This window comes from Gordionus sp. m RMFG-2023, chromosome 1 (assembly GCF_954871325.1).
Source record: "Gordionus sp. m RMFG-2023 chromosome 1, tfGorSpeb1-WG-v2, whole genome shotgun sequence".
Lineage (NCBI taxonomy): Eukaryota > Metazoa > Nematomorpha > Gordioida > Chordodea > Parachordodidae > Gordionus > Gordionus sp. m RMFG-2023.
Genome location: NC_088775.1, coordinates 16,791,786 through 16,808,595, shown reverse-complemented (window position 1 = coordinate 16,808,595; position 16,810 = coordinate 16,791,786). Strand labels below are relative to the sequence as shown.

At 26.1% G+C, this 16,810-nt stretch overlaps 1 protein-coding gene across 1 annotated transcript in view; it reads right to left on the bottom strand.

Annotated features, from left to right (window-relative positions):
- LOC135922151 (uncharacterized) overlaps positions 1-16,810 on the bottom strand; it is a 52,167-nt gene that overhangs the window by 8,867 nt on the left and 26,490 nt on the right. The window contains exon 3 of the mRNA XM_065456576.1: positions 14,720-14,855. Coding sequence (XP_065312648.1) covers positions 14,720-14,855 — 136 coding nt within the window. The remainder of the gene's footprint in view (positions 1-14,719; positions 14,856-16,810) is intronic.

Here is a 16,810-nt window from a genome sequence, read left to right as displayed (position 1 = left end):
TTTGAGTATTATAGGAATTTTTTTTTATTACAATCCTTAAAGCTATTAATTTATTTCAACTTTCCATTCAGATAGACCTAACAACAAATTATAAGTTAAAAGAACTTGTAATGTATTTTAAAATTAAATTATATTTTTTAGTTGTTATTTGCAAATATTGAGATTTTACACGTTTTTGAGAAAATCAAAAAATGTTTTCGTTTAAAATCTTTAATTAATTTAAAATAAATTCTAGTTGTAAAATTTATTTTATAAAATGTGAAATATATACAAATTTTTTAAAAAATTAGATCTATAAAGTGGGAACGTGACTTTATAAATTGGTATAAGCGTTTTTATTAAAAGAAATGTAGGATTTTGGATTAAAACATTTGACAAAACTTTAAATTTTATGGATTAAACGATTTTACAGTTTAATCTAAACAAAATAGTATAGCATGCCTCATGATTTTTTGTAAGATCTAAATTTATCTACAAAAATGCTTAAAAAATTCCTAACTATTGCTGGGAAGAAAGCCAAAAAAGAAATGATCAACAGATTTACAACTTGATTTGAGAAATTATAGGAGGTATTATTTAAGGTAGAAAAAGCATATTTTTCTTTTTTTTCAATTCTAAATGAAGGAAATTCTAGTAGTTGAAGCCTGAATAAACCATTTAAGAAATATCAAGGATATGTGGATATTTCATAAGAACTTTGGAGTTTTGCGCTTTCTTTTATTAAATATTCGGATATCGCATCCTTGTTAAAACTGAGTCAACCTCTAATCCGTTCGCCCACCCACCCGTTAGCCTAATCTTTAAAAATTATCTTAGTGGCTGATTTGGCTCTTCATTTAGTTAAATGTATTTTTAATTAAACTTGAAAAAGGTTGCAATATTAGGAAATAAAAAAATGAATTTTTATTAATAGAAGTCTATTTTGCTCATTTCGCTCGAAAAATATTTCAAATTCATCAGCCTATTTTAAAAATATTTTTTATACGTCCACCACCCGCCCAATGTTTAAAATATTTCAGAAAGCCCTAAAAACCAGACCATTGCATAAGTCTATTATTTCATGTTTCGGTGACTTAAAATTTTTTTTCTTTTACATAAAAAATCTTAAAAAATATTATATTAAAATGTTAATGGATTTAATATTATTAATGTATATTGTATATCATAATAATTTATGTTGGTTTAAAAAATAGTGGGATAATTTCATAATAAATTCTTGATATAAATTGAAAAAATTAACCAATAAATAAAAAAAGTTATTATATATCATTTATAAAATGTATATTCATTGTTTTGCTATTAAAGAAAAGTGGTATCTATGGTGTCCTCTTGTCCAGGATTTAATAAGAAAAAAAAATCTTCTATGTGCATTCGAAAATAAATTTTTGCCTTAAATTTTAACAAAATTCTCAAAAGACCTTGCTTAAAATTTTTTTGTTGATTTTTTTTTATGCAACTATAGAATCGCTCTATTTTAAACATCATTTAAAATTCATTATTTGCTAAAACGCAGAATTAAACCGTTCAATTTAAACGCACTATATGAAAAATTTAATAGCAATAAGCTTGATTTATTCCTACATTTTCAAAAAAAATTTTATCCTAAAAAACCTAACCCTTAAAAGATATAGGCAGATGAACCCCCCCCTCCCCCCCCCCCTCTTTAAATTGCCTTAGCTACGCTTGAGGTAAAAAGCACCATAGTTAAATTTTGTTTTACAAATAGGGCCATAAATGATTTATTTATTATTTATAACAAATTCTGTCTATATTTTATACTACAAACCAGGCGCGTACTCAGGAATTTGGTCTAGAGGGGGGGAGATAATAAATTTTTTTAAGAAATATTATTGTTATTTAAAAATATCAAGCATAAATTTATTAGGACTAATAATTATTTCTAATACACAATTTTAAATTATATGAATTATAAAAAAATTATATATATAAACCGGCACATAAAAAACTATAAAATATAAAAATAATAAAGTGAATATAACCACCATATGAATCACTTAAATGACCCAAAATAGAAATTTGAATTTTTTGAGCCTTTAAAATTTATATATAAAGTAAAAAAATTTAATATTGGAAATATAAATATTAATACACAAATAGTTTCTTAGGAATAATTGTTGTATTATATTTACAATGTAAAATCCAATCTTCGATGGGATTGAGCTAATTTTTCAATTACTCATCCTTGCTTGGCGTCAAATGCTTATAAATATTTAAAAGATCCGAACGATTCACACTTTCAGAAGTTGTATCTTAGGTATGTTTTCAGAGAACTGCAGGCCCGGTTTCCGGGTCGGATCATATTTTAATTTTTCCGGGCTGGGCCCGAAATTTTTTAAAAAAAACAGCCGGGGCCGGGCTTGATTTTTTTTAAAAAAATTATCCAGGCTCGGCTATATATTTTAAAACCAAATATTTGAAATTAGCTATAAAAATCAAAAATAAATATAATTTCTTTAAAAAAAACCCAGGCCGGGCCGAAAAAAAATCCAGGCCGTGACCTGCAAATTGTATCTTAGGGCTCTGTTATTCTTCTTAAAAAAGAGAATGTTCTTGTTGTAATTGTTCAAAAAAGAAGAAATAAATTTAATATAAACATAAAATGTCAGTTATTCTGACAGGGGAATTAAGTTTTCCTTGTGGGAAGAAGAAGAGATGATGATCACATGGGGTTTCATTGTTAGGAAAAACCCCTAGTTGGAGATATTAGATTAATGGTATAAGATGTCAGCTGTGGACCTTTGGGAGATGAAGAATTGGATAATTATGATTTATTATACTAAATTTTTCTACATATTATTATATATTAGATTGTTGTTTTATTTAATGAATAAATTTGAGTCGTCTTGTTATGAAATATGGTTTGTTTTATGTTATGGAATATGGTCTGTTATAGTGGTGCACGATGACTACAGGATAGTTTCGATTCCTGAGTTATTCGATATTTTAAAGGTAAAAACAAAATTTTTGTATATATATTATATGATAAATTTTGACAATGCAATGTACTAAAAACTATATAGATCAGTGAGTTTAAGGATTTCTATGCGTTTATATTTAACTTAAAAAAGGTCACGATAGAAAGTATGTAATGGGTATTAGGCAAGAATATGGAAATAAGATCAGGAATTTAAGACAGTAATATTTGGTATATTATCTTATGTCTAGATGTATATGGTACATCCATTTTGATCATTATTTGGTATGCCTTAAAACTCATTGAATGGTGTTATAGGTATTCCGTCATAGGAAGCTAGACCTCATGATCAGCAGGACAGAAAGGATGGCTAAATATTTAAATATTTGAAATTTAGGAAAATATATATGGAAATAGACTTTTGTAATAAAGTGTGCATTATATAATTATGCATTTTGGATTTTTAAAGGGATGGACATGTGTGGGATCATTTATTAATAATTAATGTTAATATATGGTATTTGTAATTTAGTTTCAATTAAGGTTGATATGTTATTAAGGGATCCATTGAGGGTGAGGTAATGTGGTTTATTTTGAAGTAATTAACCATTTTTATGAAATAGGGTGTAATGTGAGTTACACATATGATATATTAAATTTTGTTTATTTTGAAGTAATTAACCATTTTGATGAAATAGGGTGTAATGTGAATTACACATATGATATATTAAATTTTGTTTATTTTGAAGTAATTAACCATTTTGATGAAATCGGGTGTAATGTGAATTACACATATGATATATTAAATTTTGTTTATTTTGAGGTAATTAACCATTTTGATGAAATAGGGTGTAATGTGAATTACACATATGATATATTAAATTATGAATAATAATTTAAAGGAATTGGGGTATGAGGAAGTCAGAATAATATCCAATGTTAGAGGTGGATAGTTATTTTGATTTAGTGTCTACATTTAGTATATATATAAATGGGATAGGAATTTATATGATATATTAGATGAGGTATAATATTTTTTATTCCAAATTATGAAATCTTTATATTTAATATATATATTTTTTTTAAATTATAAAATTTTATAAGAAGTTATATTTGCAATTATTATATTATTTTTATGGTATGCAATGATGTGAAGAATATTTTTACAGATAAGGTCAGCCCGGGTTGATGGGTATGCCTTGAGGTGAGAATATTGTTTAGTTTGCATACTGGAGAAAGTTTTTTTTGGTGTAAATTTTTTTTTGTAAATTTATGCTGCATAATACATTTTCTTATCTTTTTAATAATTTTATAACACATCACATTTTACTATTTATTTATGAACTATTTTTTTTAAAGAAAAGACTCAAATTATTTTATATTGTGAAGGTACATTATAAATTCTTTACGTATATACCCTATAGCCCATTATATTCTTAATTTTTGTTATTTGGCATTCTACATTTTTGTGAAATTTGTGCTAATTGTGATGACAGAGTTAGGTAGAAATGGTATATTTTTCTTAGAATACTGAGTAATTCCTAGATGGAGAATATTGTATTTTCTACATATTATATTTGTTCCTTCATATAAAATATTAAATGTATTTGTATATGTATGTATTGTAATTTTATTTATAATCTTTGTTCGGCAAAGTTTCGCAATTATTTTTAATACCTAAAGATGGATTTTTATATTCATTTTAGGAGATATTTATAAAGATGTAGCTTTGTTTTTTTTCACATGACAGAAGGAAGACTACATGTGTTGAAATTGCATTTCAAACACAGACAATATGTTCACATTACATTATTATATGTAAAATCATTATTTCTTAATTACCATGAATCATACCCAAATAATGTGTATTATAGCTCATATTTCCCAAATATCTTAAAATGAAGGAATTATTATGTTTTGCGGATATTACATTGTCCATATTTATGTTCCATAGATTATAAATGCAGTACCCCAATGTACATGTCATTATTGATAATATGTGTTTTCGCGATTATATATTGAAATGTATCGGAGATATTATATTCGAAATCATTATAGGGAAGACGATTCGACAGATTCCCTGAACGTCTTCAAGGCGTCTTGATACAATTCAAAAAGGTGATTCGATACAATTCAAAGGGGTAATTCGATACAATTCAAAGAGGTGATTCGATACAACACCACCACAGAGAGAGGGACGCTGGGCTTGTGAAGGGTGGGCGTGTTGTAATTGTTGAAAAAAGAAGAAATAAATTTAATATAATACATAAAATGTCAGTTATTTTCTGACAGGGGAATTAAGTTTTCCTTGTGGGAAGAAGAAGAGATGATGATCACATGGGGTTTCAATGTTAGGAAAAACCCCTAGTTGGAGATATTGGATTAATGGTATAAGATGTCAGCTGTGGACCTTTGGGAGATGAAGAATTGGATAATTATGATTTATTATACTATATTTTTCTACATATTATTATATATTAGATTGTTGTTTTATTTAATGAATAAATTTGGGTCGTCTTGTTATGAAATATGGTTTGTTTTATGTTATGGAATATGGTTTGTTATAGAGATTTGCCATAGTTCTCTCATTAGTTTACTAATGGGAAGAGTTGCTAATATATATAATATATATAATCATTTTAATACATTGGGAATAAAATCTAAAATGTGCTTGAAATTATACAAAGCATCCATAGCATTTTTTGGGACTATATCTTAGTTAATCTTTTAAACATAGTTATTCAGCTAATAAGGCATCAAACAAATATTATCTTTTTTCTATCACCATCTGAAAAAGATTGAGCTTGTGGAAATAATATCTGCAGATTGGTAAGTGCTGCATGATGAATTAAAAACCATTCATTTATTTGGATTATAGTTTTATAATACTTTTCTACTGATCTTATACTAATGTTTTGACGATGAGCTTGCCTTGCTGAAAATCGAGTGAGACAAATATTAAACACCTATAGCTCTCCTTTTGACTCAACGATAACATATAAAATTGAAATTCTTCATCAACATTAGCCCTAATTTCCTTGAGTTCTAATAAAATGCTCTCCGCTATTCTCATCTTCTTAATCAAGTCAATGTCATGTTTTTGAAAAGTATTACATAAAATAGTTGTATAATTAAATAATACATTCTAATGAGAAAAAAAATTGAAATAAGTATTGAATCCAATAATTTTCTTGCTTCTGAGGAAATATTTCTTTCAGGCCATTGTGATATTTCAGTAATAGCATTAATAATCGGTTCTTCTAACTCCATAAAAGCTGTTACTGCTTGATGGCGGAGACTCCATCTCGTTGGACAAGCTTGCACTTTCTTTCTCCCTGTTGGACAAGGAGTTTCAGAAAAATTATTATTTGACTAGAAATATGAAAATGGTAGATAAATAATAAGCCACTAGAAATTTGAAAATAATATGTAAATATTACGCCAATGAATACTTGAAATCGAGATTAATTGATAAATAACTTAATAGATGAATGTGATAAATAAATGTAATTAAATATATATTTAATATGAGATAGGAATAAATATTAACAAATATAAATTAATATAAACATTAATATTTTTGAAAATCCGGCAACTGCATTTTTTGGCTTCGCTGCGTACGCCAATGCTACAAACATTTAATTTTATTCTCTAGGTAAGGTTATAATTATCATTTTGAATACAATTAGTAAAATATAGATATATAAAATGGACATATTGATAGATCAATCTGTTCATTATTTTTATCTTATAAGGTTTAAAAAAAACTTAAAAAGCTTACACTAATATATTTTTAAAATATAAAAATAAATATTATACATTATTAATGGTGTTGTTGTAATATAAAAATTTATATTGTATGATTTCCAACCAGAAAAAAATAATCCATATTTACAATTTTTTATACTAACTTGTAAATAATAATATCATTAGAATTCAGACACCATTTTTAATTTAACATCAATATTTATAAGCATATTTTTATGTGTTTTTAAATATATTTACAAATATAGTATTTTGACTTATTAATTATGCAAGATTTTTTTTCGTAATATCTGTATAATTTCTTGTAACAATAATACCATAAGGTATAGAATGAACTTATTAAGATATCTGCGGTTAATTGGTACCATAAAATTAATGCCATCAAAACTTTAAAAAGCATTTCGCCATAAATTATTATACTATTTTTTTTAATGAATATACTCTACTTAAAAATTATTTGTTAATATCGATCCCTCTATAAAATATATCTTCATTAAAAAAAAGAAATCAGAAGATTAGAATGAAATTAAACCTGTGTATTATAACCTCCCCCCCCCCTCCCCACACTCTCCCCTCTCCAAATTAATAAAGGATACATTTCAATTTATAATTAGCCAACAGAATCGTGGATATTAAATATTACTGCTTAAAGAAATAATGACTAATATTGATAAAGAATTTGCAATACACGATTGTTGAAAGTAAAGGAATATATGATTTTGATCACAAGCTTCGATTCTCGCCAACATGAACAAACCCATTTCTCTAATATTTATGTAGTATCATCAGAGAAGTATTACACAATAACTGTCTTTAACTCCCTTTTTAAATCTATTTTAACTAAAATCATTGAACAACTTTTAATTCATCAAATGACTCTTTCTAGTGACAAATATAACTACCTCGACAAAGGTTCCTTCAGAGTTCAAACTGTATGTCACTGCCTTATTATCGCAGGTTTCTATGGTACTACTCGGCTAAATTTTTGGGAGAGTGATTTTAAAACACACGCCATGCTTTCTGGCGAAAACTAAGAAGAAGGAAAAAAATTAAATTTCGATATATTTTAAACTAAGACAAATCCATTTTTTAGCTTATTAATATACTATATTGAAAATTGCTAAAAGAATGAATTTGGAAAAATGAGATAGAAACTTCTGATATTATTGTACAATAAGAGCTAGATAAAAAAGACTGTTTTAAGTTATATCTATATGGGTAAAAATGTAAATAACAAGAAAATATTATTAAACTTTTAATATTATAATTTCAACAAATTTTGTTTGAGGATATATGTTCTAATACCTATACAAAGTGTTTACCCCTGAAAAAAAATATAAATCCTCCTCCTCTCTAATATATTAGGTATTATAGTTTCGGTTCAGATTCGGATAAAAATAACGGTTCAGGTTCGGCTATTAAAAAATAAAAATATCAGATCTTTTCGAACCTCTAAAACCAGGGGAACACTTTTGTACAAACCCACATTCGAATTATATATATTTTATTTGTTGTGACATTTTGTTGAGTTCTAGAATGTGGTTTCTTTTATTGCGCCCAAAATTTGCTTCGTGACGTCCCTTCATTGTGTCACCATCAGTAATATTACATTTTGATGTGTCATTTAAATACCATATATGTAAATAATTTATATATTAGATTTAATTTATCACTAAATTATAATTAAAGATGTTGTAAAATAGCAACATATTAAAGCTTATAATAATTGTGACTGACAGATATAAATTAGAGTTTTAGCAATATACTACTAGTAATAACTTTCACATTTTTTTATAAACACAAAATCATGAGACTCGAACCGGTTCATGAGCATTTTAACGGCTTGGTTTAAGTTCGGATACAAAATTATTTAACAGTTTAGGTTCGATAAAAATACCAGTTTAATGATTTGGTTTAGGCTTCGGTCTGGATCCCAGTTAAAACCCCTTCTTCTTTTTTAGCCAGAAATGTAAATTTTTTATATGGCATATTTTATATTTTACACATTTTGAAATTAAAAGAATTGCTTAGAGCTAATACTAAGACATTATATTTAAGGACTATATTTATGACAAAAATTATCATATTTTGGGGTAATTCTGTAAAATTAGTTAAATATTTTATAACCAAGTGGGTGAGGGATAGAATGAAAATAGGTATTGTGGTAATCCAATGTTAGATTGATAAGGAGATAAAGTAAAAGGTTAAGATAAATGAAGATGAGGGTGGTAGAGTATGGGGGTGTTGTAAATTTTGGAGGGGGCTCTGGATATAATCAGTTAGGGAATAAGGTAAAATAAAATATCTATAAGAGGTGAATATTATATAAAAAGGGGAAAGGGCAAAGAAGTAATATGGGAGTTTTTTGGAGAGGCGGGAGGGAGTAGAGAAGTGAAATGTAAAATAAAATTTAATATTTATAAGGAAATGAAGTTCAGGTAAAAGAGGGAAGTAAGAGATTAAAATGGATGAAAAAAAGAAATAGGTCTAATTAAGTAGGGCTGACGATCAAAACAAAAATTTTTAAAAACAAAAGTTATTTTTTGAATATTTCAAAAAAAAATCACAAAAAATATTTTAAAATATAAAACCAAATACAAAATTTGTGATTTTTGTTTTACCAGCCTATGTCTGAATATTGATTAAATTTGATATTATTTTATATAAAAAAGTTAGTAGAGGACATTTTTTATCTACAGTCTTGACTAGATAATTGAATTCCTTTTATCTTAGTTGCCATAACTGGGCTAAACTCTTAATATCTACCTTTTTTAAGTCTTCATTATTATAGCTTTTTTAAAATTAAATATTTTTATTTTTTATCACATGGTAAAAATAATGGTTTATGATTGGTTAAATAAGTAAGACTAAGTAAAAATTAACACAGTGGGCCAATAGGAGACGGAGTTTTATTACATTAAAAATAAATTTAAAATGATTTTTCGGGAGTTATTTGAACATACAGGGATGGAGGGACCTGCCAGGAAAAATACTTTAATCCGAACTCAATTTCATCCTAAAGTGTGCATAGAACCCTATAATAATTAGGCACCGATATAGGAAATATTGGTAATTGACAATTAGAAAATTAATTTAAATTCAATTTTATTTATTATAATATTTTACAAGGACGCATTAAAAAATTGAAAAATCTAAATTACGCCATTTTTGATAGAATATCTTCTAGTATCCATGAAGTATTCACAATCTACCAATTCTAATTCGTTTAACTGAGGGTGTTCTTTAAATTTGAAAAATCCGATTTAACCAGAAATGTATTCCAATATTTGTGATTCAGACTGTGAATCTCAGACACAATTGCAGCAAACTTTTAATGTATTCTTAATTTATATTAATTTTTCTTATAGATTTATTCATAATAGGCTTGTCCAAAACATCAAAAAAATTAAATTCACAAACTTTCGAAACTTTAATGAAAATAAAAGCTATTTAAATATAAAAATAAAAACATGTTCAAAACATAATTCTATAAATTTTTTTATAAGTTTTAAACATTTTACATTCCGATTTCATCAAAATTTTAAAATTTGAGAAAGTTTTGAAACTTTTCGATTTTTTTAAAAATGATATGGCACATTAAAAACAAACGGTAAAATTGTTCGGAATTTATAGGATAGGTATTCTATACATTGCTAGAATATATTTTTTGTCAAGATAGTTTTAAAATTTATAACTTCAGAATGGTATAAGATCAAGAAATTTTAAATTCCCATGGATTCCATTTTCTTATCCCAAACACGACATACTTATAAATAAATTTTTTTAAAAAAATTATAATCCAATCAAAATTATTGTATATTTTATTTTGGTCTCAATACCCATAAACACTTGCAAAGGGAATTTTATTTTAACATTTAGGAGAAAAAAAATCTTTCTTAGAAGTAATATTAAATTGAATTGGTAATGTATCGAAAAGATCCTCTCCGTCTAATTTTTAGGGCGAAATGCTTCCTATAGAGGCTATCGAATGATGGGGTGCATTCCAGGGACTCAACTTAGATGTCCCAAAGAATATTATATGTCAGACGAGACATGCCAAGGTCCCGTCCCTTTCAATTATTACATTCTATATTCTAAGCATAATTTTATTCTAAAGTTATCAGTTTTTCAGGCATTAAGATCGAAATTAGAGGATTGCAGGCATGTCTATCACAATCCTGAGCAATATATTATTTGAAGAATAAAAATCAGGGCCTGGCCTAAAAATAGAATATGAACCTGAGCTCCCCAAGTTGTTTTCTTTTACATTTAAAAACTGATATGAGCCGAGTTTGAAATAGTTCTTAGGATGTTTTTAAAGTATTAGTTAGATGAATCTAAAATTTAATTATCCGAATTAGAAAGATTTATAATGCGTCGTCAAACAATTTTATTTTATACAATCTTTTCAACATTCTCCGACCCATCTTACCGACTAAATTTATTTATTCTTTTTTTTAACATAAAGAACATTAATTAGATTTAGATCAGTTTACTTGTTGGATGTTGAATTTTAATTTTTATAACTTTTAATAAATTGTATGATACGGTTTTAGAGTTAATAAATAATAAACTATATCTTAAAAGTATTTTTTTTTATCTTTCGAACAATAAATTATAATTTTTTCTTAAAATAGTGTTTAAAAATAATATTTTAATCACAAGGGGGGAATAAATTAAAGGAAAAATAGAAATTGTATAACATTGAATGATTAATTTTCTTATAAAGGACATTATTAAACTTTTTATTTTTCAATTTAAAAAAATATTTTTTTCATGTGCGCATATGATTTAATGGGATATAATTAAGATTACATTCATACCCCCTTCCCCTCTTCATATTTGCGATATTAGTATAAATATCTGCAATCCACCTACTAATTTAGAAAATTTAAATTTTACAATTAGCAATTAAAATAGATTAATAGATATTGTGCTTTAGGCACCTTGAAAGAATGCAGCTTGGTTAAGTTGGAATGGATAAAAAAAACGAAATGAGGGAAAGAGAAATCCTTTAAGAAATCGGATTGGATAAAGTGTTACCCCGAGTTTATAGTTAACGCGAATTAATTATCGACAATGAAGAGTAATCTAGGTTTTAGAAAAGAAGCTTCAGCTCATCCTGAAATGGCTCTAGGTGATAAGAAAATTTAATAAGGAAAGAATAATATTATAATTGTGAATATACAAACAATATCCCCTTCCCCCATCATTATCGTTTAATTTATCCTCATCAAATATTAATCAAAAACTATATCATTTTTTCCCAAATTTTAAAATTAAAGACGAGTAACAGAAAATGAACGAACATTAATCAATAATAATTTAATGACAAACAAAAAGGCTTCATCCTAATTAATAGTTCAGTTACAGTTAGGTATTAAAGAATTTTTTTTATATAATATATATAAAGGCATAATAATAAAAATTAATATTTAAATGCTAAGATCATAGCTTAACTAATAATGCTTGGATCAGTCTTTTGGCTTCAAAAAAATATAATAAATCTTATATATAAACGTAATTTTTAAACAATTTATTAATAATGAGGTGAAACTAATTCTATATGAAGGAAATAAATTTGGATGCATCATACCGGATTACACACTCCCCCAGGCCTCTATAATATAAATGTGTAGAGGAGCAGATCACCCCAACCCTCCTTCCAGTTTATGTAAACCCTGATAAATTCCTATAATCGTTAAATATAATATATTATGCTTTTATGGCCGAGTTATAAGAATCTTTGTTGCCATATGAAGGAAACCATAAGTTCGAATTCCTTGCAAAAATAAATTCTAGTTATTTTGTAAATTAAAAAATTATAAACCAGTACTAATGGCAATCGACTAATCAAACAAACTTTGAAGGACATGCCTGGTGGCAAGGCAAGATGAAAAGATTCAAATATTTTAAAAAATAGAAAATTTAATAGTATATTATTATCAAAAATTTTATGATCCTTATATTGATGGTTTACTCAATTAATATGGAATATAGATCTTATTTTTTTTATTTAAATAATTTATCTGTTTCCTTAATTACCACCCTAATATAAATTTTAATATTTCCGTTATTATGGCACAATCCATTAATTAACTATCTTATATAAATGTTAATTTTCAGTTTAATTATGGCACAATGTCTTTATTGATTAAAATCAGAAATAATATAGTCCTGTCATTTTCAAGTAATTTTAAAATTAATTCCTAAAAAATTGTTAAGAGTCCATAATTAATGACTTTAATTTAATATTCATTTTAAATAAATTTAATCTATTATTTGTTTTACAAGTTTAAAAAAAATGGTAGAAAAAACGTTAAAATAGATAACAAAATTTCAGGGTGGTAATAAAATTTTTTATTTGACGCATCGGATATCTGAAACGATATATTCCACTTAAGAATAAGAGAAATGAAGAAAAAAAAATTGATTGTAATAAATTATCATTATATTATGATGGGTTGGTTTAAGATTGCCAAAATAATATTATGACCTCTATTTACCAAATATCGAAGCTTACTTATTTTGACTAACATCTTAATTGGGTCGTTTTTAAAAATTGACCCAAATTATTTTTAACGTCACAATTGTAGAGGTCCAATCGTTTTCCTATTCGGGCCGGGCTATTTGTTTAAAATATATTTCGGAATGTGCCTTATTAAAAAAAGCCGGTCGGATGTCCGGTCAAATTTTTTTAAAATATTCTCTAGAACATATTAAAATATTATAAAAATCATTTATATTTGGCACGAAATAATTCACGCAAAATTTTATCATTCACTGGATCATTAAGAAATAAAAGTGTCTTTTTTCAAAAATGGGCGGAACATGGCGGTTATTATAAATTTGTCATATATTTAATAATATTTTTTTTTTATAAGAAAATATAGGAAATGTACCGATATTGAAGTAATTCTGATATTCTTCGATAGAAAAAATGTAACATAAACGTGCAAATGAAGAGGGTTTAGTAATTAAAATATATATTTTATTTAAATATTTTCACGTTATAAAAAATAAAATTTGGGTAATTTTAAAATTTTAAATTATATAGATAATAATTGTAAAATTTTTTTAAAAAAGATTAGATTATTAAATGGTTCATATTTAAATACTTTGTTACTTATATTAATCCTTTAAAAACAAGAATTCAAGAGAAATATTTAGTATAATAAAAGCTCTCAATATTGACCAAAAATATTAATTAGTATTTATATCATTAAACACTCTAACAGTCACTTTTTTGACTGATTTAAAAACATCGATTTAATATAATGTAATATACCTATTAAGATTGTTAAACTCAAATATTCCACCCTTTTTAAAACAAGAAATCAAGAGTAACATTTAGTATAATAAAACTTTTAATATTGAATAAGAAATATTAATTATAATAAAAATTGAAAGAAAATACGATCGTTTCGGCATAATGCCAGAGTTAATGAGTTTTGAATTTATTAATTTTCATCATAGAAATCTTGAATAAGAAAAATAAGTAAAAGTAACATAACTAAACTACATATAAATCTTTACCATTTATATTTTAAAATATTATAAATTATGTTATACGAATCATTTAAAATTAATAAAATTTAAAAAAACAACAGTTATAAATCGGTTTAAAGCCGTTATAAGCATTTACAGGGCTTAAGTTCTTTTTAAGATTTTATTATTACTGGTTGGAAAATGATAACGGTTCATTATGGTTTGACAATTTATACCCAACTCCTTAGTCTGTAACAAATTAATGCCTGATTTTTTTATAAATAAAATTTAACATTAAAAAAAACCTAAAATAAAAATGTACAAAAAATCTGGAATTTTTTTAAAAAGAATTCATAAATATAATATAAGATCATTTTCACGGTTGATATCAATTAGAAATCTGGGATGATCCTATAGACTTAATCCCTACAGAATCTAAAGATATTCTTATATTAAACTATATATGTCTCATATTTAATGAGACGATTAAAGCCCTCGAGAATATTATTTTCAGATAAATAAATATTTTACCTATAACGGCCAAATTGAGGAAGAAAAAGTTCATCCGCGTCTTTCTATTCTGGTATGCGCATATGAAATATATAACGCCTAAATTGGCTATTATTATCATGAAAAATAGGACGAAGAGGAATGCGAACTGTTGCGTCTACATAAAAACGAAAAAAAATAGAATAATTTTTTAAAAATGAACTATATTATTATAATGTAATATGGGTAATTCAGAGATATGCGTCATTAATCCAGGTTCTTGTCATAAAAAAATATAATTATTTCACATGTAGAGAGCGTTCTTTAATTTCTGAACACCAGATTTTGGTAAATGGTATTCCAGCTTGTTTTGAGTACCTAACCCTCTGGATTTCAGACAATTGCTTATTGAATTGTTTCCTTTAATTCATTTAGCACGTTGATGTAATCCTGATGAGATCTCACATGAATTATGCAAGGCCCCACCTCGCATAATAGTGCTTGTTTTTTTGGACGGAAACCGACAAAACATTGCCAGTAGTATTGTAAAAAAATCCGATTTGGGTCCATTTTTAAAAAGCCCGATTCAGATTTTTATGAAATAGTATGAAAGTCCCGAAATTTGGTAGAGGTCCAGACTTTTCTGCATATTAGCAAAACATAATATTATTTTGGCTAAAATCATAATAGGGCAATTTTTAAAAATAGGACCCAATTCTGGTTTTAACAACACTATTTCTCAGATATGAATAATAAGAGGGATGGCATCAAAGATACCTTTTTAGTTGTTTAATTATAATACATAAATTTTATTTAATTTAATATTATATATAAAAGTAGCAAAAATATAAAAGCTTATCTGTTATTAAAATATCTAGAAATGACATAAGGTTTGTTTTTTATTTTTCGATCACATTTATAATTCTTTAAAAATATATTGTCTGACCTAAAGCTAAAAAAACATGTTTAAAAATATATTGTCTGACCTAAAGCTAAAAAAACATGTTTAAAATATTCCTGTTTGCTTCCATTTTAAAAGGCAGACGATTCTTCTGGTTTTTATTTTCAATGTCATAATCATGTTATTAAATTAAAATAAATCTTCAAACTTTTCCAGGTTTATAAAGTCATATGGTTTTAAACTCCTCCCTTTTCTTAAATTTATATGGGTGAAATATACTGTTCACAGGTGCATGTATATTTTATAAAGGCTGTAACAAGATACCTACAAAATGGAGCCTTTCTAAAATTATAAAAGCATTAAAGTTATGAAAGTTTGCTTTAAAAAAAACTATGATTTATTAAACTCCTTAACGATAGATGTACACTTAAACTCTATTTTTAAATTTAGAGCTTTAAAATAGTTAAAAATATATAGCAGTGGCGTTGCACTTGCGTAGAAAATAAATAGTTTATTTATCTTCGCCAGACCTGGATTAACTAGCAGCCGGCACAAGGCCAAGTCCGATTTAGGTTCAGACCAAAAAATATAAAAAGGGAGATCGAATTCATTTCCTATGAGACAGGGCCAGGACCTCTGGGTTAAAAACTTTAAATGTATATTTTTTTAATGGGCTAGACTTGCTTAAAATTTGCTTTTCCCGATCTTATAGATAAATATTGGATCTAAATTGGCAAGAAAGCTCTGTTTCTTTGGATAAAATAGAAAATTAAAAAATAATTGACTAATTGAAATGTGAAGAAATAAATTATTTAAAATTCAGTGGTGTCACTAGATTTTTTCAATGGGTGCTCATAGTCTAGAAAAATTTACCAACCACCATTTAATAATTTTTTAAATTTTATATTCGGAAAAATTTTAACAGGCTCGAATCCTAATACACCTTCTCTAGTGATGTCACTGTCCAAAATAATGCCTTCAAAAGTATTATTGGTGCTGTAATAGCAATTATTATTAATTATATTAATACTAGCTAATAACCCGTCAAGAATGACGGGGTTGAGGGGTAATTATTTAGTTTGTGTATATGGTATTAAATATGCTTTATATTAAAATTTAAGAGAAAAAGTGGTAAAATTGTTGCAATGTAACCCGTGAGCAGGGTATTAGAAATATCAAAATTTAAATTTGTGATGGAATCATATTGGGTAAAATTAAAAATAGAGATTCTT